An 11289-nucleotide genomic window follows, 5' to 3' on the forward strand; every position below is an offset into this window, starting at 1 on the left:
ATTTATAAAAAATAAAAACGAATAAACTTTTCCTTCTCAGATATTAACTTCTTATCGACACATTTTTTTTCGTAGGATCGCTAATTTTCCAAGTATTTAAACGTTTCATGAGAAGAAAAACACCTTGTATTTTATTTTTAATTTAAATTTGGATTTGCCTTTATTCTTAGGTTAACACACTAACAGCAAATAGGAAACAATAAAAATAATCCAATTTACTCACTATCAATAAGTTAAATGGAGTTATTGAACTTTTTATGCTTCTTCATACATCTTCAAATTTGTTCTCAAGGGATGTGAGGCAAATGTTTTAAGGACAATCCAAGTAAAAATCGCAATTCACTCAAATACCTATTGGAAGTTATGTAGATGTAATATTTTCGTCATTTATTAACTGATCATTTTCCATTGCACTATTACCAGTTTTTGCGTCGATTTTACATACTTTGGCAAACAGGGATCGTTATTGCGCATTTTGCCAAGCGGTTTCGCTGCGTCTTTTAGCTGTTGGACTGATCAATTATTTAAATATTTGTACTAGATAGTGGATAAATGCAAATGCAATTGTCCATTACCAAATAAGGTATCAAACAGGAAAGAATGTACGATGCAGGTTGAAATAGAGGGGACACCTAACTGCGTCCCATCCAGTGGGAGATCTCGATTTAGTGCATCCCTCAAGCCATATATGGGCGACGCATAGCTAATGCGCTATGCTAGAGCTAGAGCACCCATAAATGGTTTCCGGGGATTCAACTATAGGGCTCTTATAAATAAACAACAATTCAAGATTGGTTTCCACTCGACACGCTACCTCTACCGAGTCGCAGTCACTCAGATCTATTTCAAATTGAGGTAAGCGGATTGGGAGTTTTTTCTTAGATGTTTAGTGGGTAGTGCGGTAGTTGAGCGGCTCTCCGATACTCCATCAGTTGAAGTGATTTTTTATTTACAAATTTATTTTATTGCTTGTAAGTAGAAAGGCAGACTTAAGACATCATTCTCTATAACTTGCTTTTGCTGTTCATTTTTGTGTATTTCTTATTTCGGACTTCAAAACTTTGTCGTTCAGTTCAACTGATTTAAAATGCTCTGAATGTTTTACGGAATTTACAGGCATAAAAATGTTTTTCTTTTAAAGATTTTGTTAAAATCAACTTGTTTGTTATTCGATTAAATGGTCAAATTTAAGTAAAAAATTGATTGAATCAATGACGTTGAAAAAATGTTGCCAAAAGTCCTAAAGTCGCTTTAGGCTATGTGACTAAAATACGCATCAAATAAAGTTTTTTTTTAAATTACAGAACCCAAATTAGACTGCGCCCATAAATACATTAGGCTGACCTTTAAGCCAATTAGTATCGGACGTAATCCTAGATTGCAATTAAACTAAAAATAAACATTCAATAGATATTTAATCAGCAATAGTTCCGAATCAAAGTATTTATAGGTATCTATTGACACACTTGTACAATTAAAATGCTTTTGGGTTACACAAGTGGAAGTCCACATCCACACTAAGCAGTAGAGGACACGATCCTTAAATATGAATATCCTCATGGCGACTTTTTGTTAGGCATTGAGACGGTTTGCTAGAGATGCTAACAGAAAAGGAAATATCGTATTTATTCATGTTTCTTCTTGTTCCAGAGCCACCACTTCTTCAGTAACCAATCATGTGTGATGACGACGTAGCAGCCCTTGTGATCGACAATGGATCTGGGATGTGCAAAGCTGGATTTGCTGGGGATGACGCTCCTCGTGCAGTATTTCCTTCAATAGTGGGCCGTCCAAGGCATCAGGGTGTCATGGTGGGAATGGGTCAAAAAGACTCCTACGTGGGCGACGAAGCGCAGAGCAAAAGAGGTAAGTTATTTGTCTCTATCCACTAAATTAATATAATTGATTTATTATGCTACAAAGACAAATTTCAGTGTTTTTACACTTTTTTACGTGCTTTAGGCATTTTGTTCAATGCAAATGTGCATTTGGTATGATACAGAAAAGTGCATTTGCAAGTAAAGTTATTGTCATTGTAAGTGAAGCTCAAATTTAAAAATACACAAACTATGGTTCCAGATTACTCAAAAAATCTATTTTGCAAATATTCGATTATTTCATTTTATTAGAATATGTAATAGTCAGAAAACATCGCGTTGCGACTCCAATCATGCCGTTGAATCCATTGGTTGTAGTATAAACAATAACAATACCACAATGTTACTTTTTGGGCCATATATTAATAATATTTGTAAACTTTGTTCAAAATTCCAGAATTGTTCAGTTTTAGCCAAGTTCCTCTTTCTTCTAAATGCTCAATTTTCAAAAGTTTCACTTTAAAATGCTGACAATCGTAAGGTATTTTCGATTTGTAAAAAGTTTTGAAATCCCTTTCTAGCTTCGCATTTGTAAAAAAAATCAAATACTTTTCTATCAAAAAACGCACACAATAAGCGAAAGTTTATAACAGATTGTTTGGAAGTCTCGTCACCTCCATCCCTTCCTCCTCCACCTCTGAAGACTGTAGAGTTTATTTAAAAAATATGTTTTTTTAGTTTAAACTAAATTACTTTAAATGACTGAATTTTTTTCCCCGAGAAGCATTAAGGTTTTCTCCAAAACCAATCTCAAAACTAAAAGTTTTTAATCGAAAACGCAAAAAACCATTATTTTCTGGTGATTTTCTTCTTTTCTGACAGTAATGAAGTTTTTTCAGCTAAAAGCGACAAAATTTATTTTGCTAAAAAATTCGCCTCATTCAACTGTTTGCAGGGAACTTTAGAAAATCCATTTGAGCTTCGATATCGCACAAAAACCGAATAAATTTATTCAGTTTTTTACCGAAAGTAATTAGGATTATCTTGAAAAACGACCAGGACAAAAGTTTGCAGAAAATTATTTGGAAAATGCGCCGCTCTTTAAAGTTCCTTCGCTTTTAAAAGTTCCTTTAAATTTTCAGGTTTCTTTAAAATTTCAGCAAAAATTGTTTTATTTTTTAGTTTTTCTTAAAATACTGATAATTTTGAGGTATTTTCTGTGAAAAATTATAAGATACATTTTATTGGAACACTTGCCTCCTTAATCGCTTTGCAAAATTTTTTGAAGTCTGTTATCAGCTTCGAATTCGGTTGAATTGTGGAAAAACATCCCTAATAATTATTTCTGGGCGTTTTTCCAAAAATATGTCCCCGAACTGAAAAAGCGAGTTTATAATCACTTATTTAGAAAACTCTTGAAAACTGCGGTTTCTCGGTCAATATTTCTAAACAACACTGTCTCTAAATAGAAAAACCACGTTTTTTCTAACGTTTTACTGTAAAATATTGGCAAAATGAATCTTTTATCCAAGAAAATTAAGACACGATTTTACAAGAAAACTCGTCGACTTTCTTTGAACTCCTGATGCTGGGAAAATCTAGATGACCTTTTTTTACTTGTTTGAACAAAGTAGTAAAACGTTACTCAAAAAAAATGTTGATGACCTTTTTTTTGATGTGAAAATTCCAGTCTCAGGTTAAGCTTTAATAAATGACTGATAACTTATTAACCGATGAGTTATAACTGGTTAACTCAGAGAGCGGCAGCAGCTCAATAGCGCAACTCAACACAGTGTTACCCAGGCTTAATTTGTTAGCTAGTTTTTCGAGCCGTAAAGCATTGTTTTAAAATCCTATTTTGAGCAGGCATGTTATTGTTCTGCTTATATTTTATTGTAAGTTTATTAAACCATTTTGCACACATATTTTCTGCCAATTCTTCTGCTACCGTTAACTGATCAGTTTAAAATCGCTACGAATTCGAATCAGATTTTCGAATTAACGCCGTAAGCCGTCACTTTACTTGGGAAAAACAACCGATTTTCACATGTTCTTCCTTTAGGTATTCTTACTTTAAAATACCCGATCGAGCACGGAATCATCACTAACTGGGACGATATGGAAAAGATCTGGCATCACACCTTCTACAACGAGCTTCGCGTGGCCCCTGAAGAACATCCCATTTTACTCACTGAAGCTCCATTGAACCCCAAAGCCAATAGGTAGTTTTCAGAAATCTACCGTTCAAATCTCAGGTTTTACTTTAAATATATTTCCAGAGAAAAAATGACTCAAATCATGTTTGAAACCTTCAACACGCCTGCCATGTACGTGGCAATTCAAGCAGTATTGTCTCTTTACGCTTCCGGTCGTACCACTGGTATTGTCTTGGACTCTGGAGATGGTGTTTCTCATACTGTTCCCATCTATGAAGGTTATGCTCTTCCTCATGCCATTCTACGTTTGGATTTGGCTGGTAAGTTCAGAATTTCATTTTATTAGATATTAAAGTTTAGATTTTTTAAAATTTGGTGTGTTCTTATTGAGACTTTCTTGGAAACTTGCTGATATATTCAAGGAAGAGTGAACATTATAACTAATGGACAATAATTGAAGGTAACATAAAGCGATTTGCACAGTTTTCAGTTAGAAAGATTAAAAAGACAGTTTTAGCCCAAATACTCGCTCAGCTGGGATGAAAGTAATGTTTAATTTTCAAGTTTCTCCTGCAGCGCAGTGTTTATTTTATCATTTTTCGCTGAAACTGAACTACATTAGGAAAAAAAAAGGAAAAATACAACACATTTGCTACTTAAGAGGGTTTTCAAGCAAAAGACTTATTTATTCAAACGGTCACGTTCCGCTGCAATTAGTAGCGCGAAATGGAACAGAGGGGAATTATGAGTAAAGGAGAGTGTTGCACATTCGGGCATTTTTTCGGAAGACAACATTAAACATTGATCGTTTTTTTCATATTTCCTTTTATAAAGTTATCTTCCATCTGAACAACCAGCAGATTTTTCCATACTGGCCCTTAATATCTTGGACACACTGCGAAAATTTAAGTTTAGTTACGGAAAATGGTGTCTTTTGCAAATATCTTATTTTTGAGCATCTCCCAATTTAAATAGCCCTTTATAATAATAATCAAGAGTTTGGCAAATGATACGAAATTTACTAAATATTTATATTTAATCAGTGAAAATAATTTTTCAACTAATTGACTCAAATTTCTGTCTGTATAGAAAATCCATAAATTCTTGTTTTTATCCTCCCTTTCCTTTATCCAAAAAGTCTAATTTATTTCTTTATTCTGATTGCATGTTTTCGAATTTTTCAGGTCGCGATTTAACTGATTACCTGATGAAAATCCTCACTGAACGCGGTTATTCCTTCACCACAACAGCCGAGAGAGAAATCGTGCGCGATATCAAGGAAAAGTTATGTTATGTAGCCCTCGACTTTGAGCAGGAAATGGCAACAGCTGCCAATTCCACTTCCTTGGAAAAGAGTTATGAACTTCCCGACGGCCAAGTCATCACCATTGGGAATGAAAGATTTAGGTAAACTTTTGCGATCATCATTAGGACGAAGAGCCGTTTCAAGACGACATTTTCAGGTGCCCTGAAGCGCTGTTCCAACCATCATTCTTGGGCATGGAATCATGTGGTATCCACGAAACGGTCTACAACTCAATCATGAAGTGCGATGTTGATATTCGTAAGGACTTGTATGCGAACACGGTCTTATCCGGTGGAACCACCATGTACCCTGGTAAGTCTTCACGGTTCTCCAAAATCGTAAACTGCAACTTTCCACAATTTTCCGTTAAATTATAGGTATTGCTGACCGCATGCAAAAGGAAATCACAGCCCTTGCGCCATCCACAATCAAAATCAAGATCATCGCACCCCCAGAAAGAAAATATTCCGTCTGGATCGGTGGTTCCATCTTGGCGTCTCTTTCCACCTTCCAGCAGATGTGGATCTCCAAGCAAGAGTACGATGAATCCGGCCCAGGCATCGTCCATCGCAAGTGCTTCTAAACAGCATTTGATTACTTCCGATTAAAGTGCCGGAAGTCGAAGCACTGCCCTCGAGACCTGCAAAACTTCCCCCTTTTTTCGTTTGAGAGAAGAGGTCTGTTTACTTTAGGAGTGAATCTAATTGTATTTGATAATTTTTTAAGAGTTAAAACTATTTAGAAGTAATCTAGAATATCAAAGGATTTGTATTGATGTTATTTATTGAATAAAGCTGGTTTCGCATTGAAAACGAATGTGTATGTATATGCCACACAAACCCGTTTGAATATTTGGAAACGTTTTTCTATTCTATTGAGAATGTCACTATAACTGAAAATTTTAGCAAATGTTGAGAATGAATTAATAGCTTTGATTGAAACCATTTAGGGTCTAAAACATTTGCAAACATATTATAAACAAACTAACATCAAATCAACATTTGTTAACATTTTCAGTTCCACATCGTCGGTATTTTACACTAACATAGAGCATGCTAGATTTCACCAAACCATTTTATTAAATCGAAGTCTTCCTAACATATTTGCTCACATAGCGCAAATAAATCCTAGTCAATCTAGCAAATCTCCATCGAAATGCCAAGCAATAGTAAATTTTTAGTGGAAATCGTTAGCAAATAAGATTGTCTGCTGATAATTACTGAAAATGTGTGACTGTAAACTACATCACTATAATTATTCAAAAAAATAGGTGGATATAAATGTAATTGTTCAGGTCCAACTGTATCTAGCAACCAAACAGCCAACATTTTTGCTAATTTCGCCATAATTCAGCGCAATATTCTGATCCAAATAAATCCGTCGTTTTGGATGTTTATATGCCTTTAAAAACACGTTGATTTCTGTCATTACGTCAAATTAGTCTATGTATTGTTAGGGAGTGGGAAGTACTGTGTGTCATTCGCTCCATGAAAATTCGAAAAAACCCGAGATTTTTCGACTTTCCTTCGCAAAATTACCGATTTTCGTATACAGAAAGTGTTTAATCATCGTTTTGTGGTATTTTCCCGTCTGATAGTGCGATTTTAGGAAAAATAACGCGATATTTGAAACTGCTGAGTTCCATGTGACGTTTGCTGTCAAAAAGTCAGCAACGATTTTTCAACCGATTAATTATCGATTAGAACCGAACATTTCTGACATTTAAGTGAACAGTTTGCAGTTTCAAAGACGTTTTGCCGGTACCTTCAGGATTTTATCGTTACCAGATCAATGGTAAGCACAGTTTATTTAGTTACAAAGTACAACACGTTAGCAAAACTATTTATAAAAACTGTGTCGGTCTTACGACAAAAGAGAGTTTTGCAAATAGTTCAACGTCATACAAGATGAGCCCAGGGACGGATTAACTGAGGGGCTAGCAGGGGCTGCAGCCTCGGGCCCCGCGAACTCTGAATATTCAAAAAATCTTCACATTCTACTGCCCTTAAGTGGGCCCCATATGCATTGCAGTCGCGGGCCTCGTAAAGCTTTAATTTTAACTTTCTAATAGAGTTGGGGGTCGAATGACACCTTGCTTTAAAGGTATTTTAACCATAATCATCTGCAAGTATAAAACCTCTTGGTTGCTCAGCTCGTCAAAATCTTGGGAAATTTTTTGAAGTTTAACCAAAAATTAGTTAGGCATTTTATGAAATAGAGAGTGGAACTTCTGCACCCCTAATTTGCACACGAGGAATTTTCAAACTTTAATTTATATCAATTTCTAGTCATAGGCTAGAGAACCTTTTCTATTTCTAGATTATATTTAGCAACACCCTCTAAGCAAATACTAAATGGTAGATTTTCGCATTAATTAAAATAAAATAAGTTTATTCTGCTAGTCACTTACACTAGTGATCTAGATCTTAAGCAATACCATTTCGTTCAACCACCTGTATAATTTGCATACAAAAGCCCAAACTCTCTTACGCCTGCTAATGTTGGGCGTAACTGAATAATGCACATCACTTCTTTATAAGAATGTCTAATTTATCTGAATTATGACCAAATTAACAAGTCGAGATTATCTATACTTTTTGGCTTTTGGCACCAAATTTTCTGATCGAAAATCAGAGCATATTGAATATTTTACTTTTCAAAATCACATTTTTCTCCTTACATCGATCTGCTGACGTGCCCTACTTTATATTTAACAAATGATGTAATGAACATGAGAAATATTTGTATGTTTAAATTGTCTTATTCCTTGCATATAATCAAGGGTATTGCATAACGAAGAAAAAATGTCGTTCACGATATCTTCAACTCGTTTGATATTTGAATGCTCTAGATTGTTTCACCGGTTTTGTTTTCAAAACGCACTTAGTATCACAATAAGGGGAATTACACCAATCTTATAGACCTAAAACTTTTAAAGTGGCTTGTGAGATAATAGTTATTCGAAAGTCGCTGGAAAGTCAGTGATCTGGGTGCTTATTATTGCAACGATTGCACCAAAACCAAACAATGCCAAAACAACCTCGAGACACTCATTTATTAGGGCCGTTAATTAACCCGATTTTACCAATAAAGACTAACAACTAAAAAAAAAAGCGTAAAAGTATTTTACAACCTTAACATTATCGAGTGACCTTATGCCATTTCTTCGCTTTTGCACCTGAAATTTTAGATGGGAACAGCAGTTCACTTCGATTGAGTAATGAATAAACTGGTTGGTTCTTGTATGTAACACTTGTAGGTGGTTTGGTAGCTTGGTGGTTGATTTTTCAGAAACAGCAGTACTTACAGGTTTATTTAAACTATGAGTTAAGCGTTTAGTATCGTAATAATGTTTGTAGTATTTTTTAAAGAAGAGTCGCTAGAGGAATGATTTTTTGTATGTATTTCTTAGAGAATTTTTTTTTTTTAAGAAGTTGCCTTATATTCTTTGTGAACTTTAAAAATACTTTGATACTGATGTTTCAATATTGCATTCTTCTTGTTTTTTCATTTATGTTCTCTTGGACATATTTTGCAAAAGTTCCAACAATTCGCCCTACAGAAACAAGAGCAGCTTAAAGGGCGATTTATACGGGGATTTATTCACAAACCTTTTATCTATAAACGTTGTAAATATTATTTAAATCGTAATGTTCGATAAATTAAAAGCGTCATCAATACTAATATAAGATTCTCCTCAGTCCTCACTCCACATTGTTACGATTTGGTTTAAAAGGCGCAGTTCTATAAACTTAAAAATAAAACTTTGACTGATTTTTCAATATTCTCTTCATTGGGCCCATTTTGATTGCTAACTTTCAACAGTTAGCGCTATATAAACAAGAGCTTCTAGAAGGGCAAATTTAGCATAATTTTTTTACAAAGTTATTCTTGATAAGCATAGTGAATCTGATTCAAATTGCAATGATCGATAAATTGAAAAGCTTCTTCTATACTGACGATTCAAGATTCACCTCACTCGACACAGTTTGGAAGCCAACGTTCAACAATTCGTCACGTAAAAACACGAGCTATTAGAATAATCATTTTTCAGAGGAAACGCCGCTCTGTGAACATGAATCGTTCTGTAGAGTTAAAAAATACTTTAATACTATTGTTTCCATATTCTGTTCATTCGACACCAACGAATAGAAATTAAATCTTACTACTTCTTACTACCTACAAGATTCTTCTCTTTAAGAGGGAAACATTTATCCCATAAAAATATTTGTTAAAAATTAGCCAGTTTTGAAAAAAATCCTGTGAACAGTTTCAACTTTCAAGCTTCTTAAACCCAATTTTTATATAATTATCCAATGCAACCATCCGTCGGCACCCAACTCGACATGAATTTTCCAACATAAAACTATAAAAACAAACCTGTTTCAAAAAAGTCCAAATTTTATACCAAATTGTTCTCAATCTGTTTCATTGCATATTTTTAAATCTTACTCATCTAAGGTATTGTAGTTAGGCCGGAGAGCTATTTCGCGCGGCATCCGATAGATATCGAACGTCTGAAGATAGACAAGGTACCTGAATAAGAAGTTACTTAAAAGACACTTTAGAAACAATGTATAGTGGATGCTAGTGGACTATGCTTACTTTACTTACTCGCATTTTTTACCTGCATCATAAACACCTTGTAATGCACCTAACAATCTGCAGACTGCATCTGAATTAATTTCAGTGGGTTTCACCGCAATCATTGGTATTAACAAATCGGTTCGGCGAAGGAAGAAATAAAATGAAAAGTAACAATCGGCGAAAGCCTTAACCATGACCGTATTTTCCTCGGTTTTGATCTTGAAATCTTAAGAATAGCCATTAACTGACAGCATTTAGAGCGATTTTTATTTTACCAATTGCATAACTGAACCAACTGGTTTGCATTTTGGCGGTACGCAAATGTGATACGGACGCCCAGTAGTTCGATTTTGTATAAAAAGGCTTTGATGTGATGTGATCTGTACAGTTTGCTCTACAACGACTACCGAGCTACATCTACAATCTTACCTCGCTGTAAACAGTATAGAAATGGCATCCAAGGTAAGTCAATATTTCATTTTATAAGTGCTTAGTGATTTCTTAAAATATTGAAGAACAGTGGTATTGTATAGTTTAGAACTTTGTAATTAATTGATTTGATGTTATTTTCAGATTATTGTTTTCTGCGCTTTCATTGCCTTAGCTAATGCTGGGAACATCTTTACACCAGCTGGATATGCCGTTAACCCTGCTTTATACAGCGCCCCAATTTCGTATTCTGCCCCTGCTATTACGTCACAATCTTCCAACATCTACCGGTCCGCAGGAAATCTTGGACAGATCTCAACATACAGCAAGACAATAGATACCCCTTTCTCAAGTGTCAGGAAAGCTGATGTGAGAATTTCCAACCCCGGATATAGAGTGGCCGCCCCAACTCTAGCGTATGCTGCACCAGCTGCTTATACTTCTTACTCTGCTCCTGCTGCCTATACTTCTTATGCTGCTCCCGCAGCTTATGCTGCCCAAACTCCTTATGCCGCCCCTGCAACTTACGCAGCCCATGCACCCCTTTTGGGCGTCGCTTACTCGGCAGCACCAGCAGTCGCTCATGTAACTTTCGACTCTGGAGTTGCTCACTACGCATTTTAGAGCTACTGAAAACTGTTAATTGACTGTGTATTTGTTATTTTATACTTATTTATTTCAATATAATTATGAAGAACTATTATGGTTGCCAATTATTTTATCACCTGTGAAACAAAACGTTTTGTTGCGTAATCATAGAGACGTTCAATCGGAAAGTTTAAGTTCAATCATTTCTTTTAGCTACCAACAAAAAAAACTGCAATATTTATTAATACATATTTATTATTTTCTATCCAAATGCACTAAATTTAAACACTTAAGTCCTACATTTAAAATTCAATGTCAGTCAATACTTATAAAGTACATTTATAAGAATTATTTACAACTTATTTACAACAATGCTCAGTCTAATCAACTTCTTCAATAGTTGGTC

The 11289-nt window shown here is 34.9% G+C and overlaps 3 protein-coding genes and 1 long non-coding RNA gene across 4 annotated transcripts in view; 2 read left to right on the plus strand and 2 right to left on the minus strand.

Moving 5' to 3' along the window:
• The first annotated feature begins 751 nt into the window (after positions 1 to 751).
• LOC109538069 (actin, muscle) lies at positions 752 to 6091 on the plus strand. Its single transcript, XM_019905113.2, has 7 exons — positions 752 to 855; positions 1651 to 1866; positions 3880 to 4039; positions 4097 to 4293; positions 5158 to 5380; positions 5437 to 5591; positions 5657 to 6091. The coding sequence occupies exons 2-7, from the start codon at positions 1677 to 1679 to the stop codon at positions 5860 to 5862; spliced, it is 1131 nt and encodes a 376-aa protein (XP_019760672.1). The 5' UTR covers positions 752 to 855; positions 1651 to 1676; the 3' UTR covers positions 5863 to 6091.
• Positions 6092 to 8877: 2786 nt separating this feature from the next.
• Positions 8878 to 10132, minus strand: LOC125505317. The gene is made up of 2 exons (XR_007282075.1): positions 9894 to 10132; positions 8878 to 9815 (listed from the first exon to the last, which is right to left on the minus strand). It is a non-coding gene; the product is annotated as an uncharacterized LOC125505317 (long non-coding RNA).
• Positions 10133 to 10224: 92 nt separating this feature from the next.
• LOC109538078 (cuticle protein 67) lies at positions 10225 to 10995 on the plus strand. Its single transcript, XM_019905122.2, has 2 exons — positions 10225 to 10328; positions 10440 to 10995. The coding sequence occupies exons 1-2, from the start codon at positions 10317 to 10319 to the stop codon at positions 10917 to 10919; spliced, it is 492 nt and encodes a 163-aa protein (XP_019760681.1). The 5' UTR covers positions 10225 to 10316; the 3' UTR covers positions 10920 to 10995.
• Positions 10996 to 11120: 125 nt separating this feature from the next.
• LOC109538062 (heat shock protein 70 A1) overlaps positions 11121 to 11289 on the minus strand; it is a gene marked incomplete in the record, with an annotated part of 2793 nt that continues 2624 nt past the window's right edge. Inside the window, 1 exon segment of the mRNA XM_048668891.1 lies at positions 11121 to 11286. Within this exon segment, the coding sequence (XP_048524848.1) occupies positions 11264 to 11286 (23 nt within the window).

The sequence above is a fragment of the Dendroctonus ponderosae genome, unplaced genomic scaffold (genome assembly GCF_020466585.1).
Source record: "Dendroctonus ponderosae isolate FM_Combo_2020 unplaced genomic scaffold, Dpon_F_20191213v2 Dpon_F_20191213_8, whole genome shotgun sequence".
Taxonomy (NCBI): domain Eukaryota; kingdom Metazoa; phylum Arthropoda; class Insecta; order Coleoptera; family Curculionidae; genus Dendroctonus; species Dendroctonus ponderosae.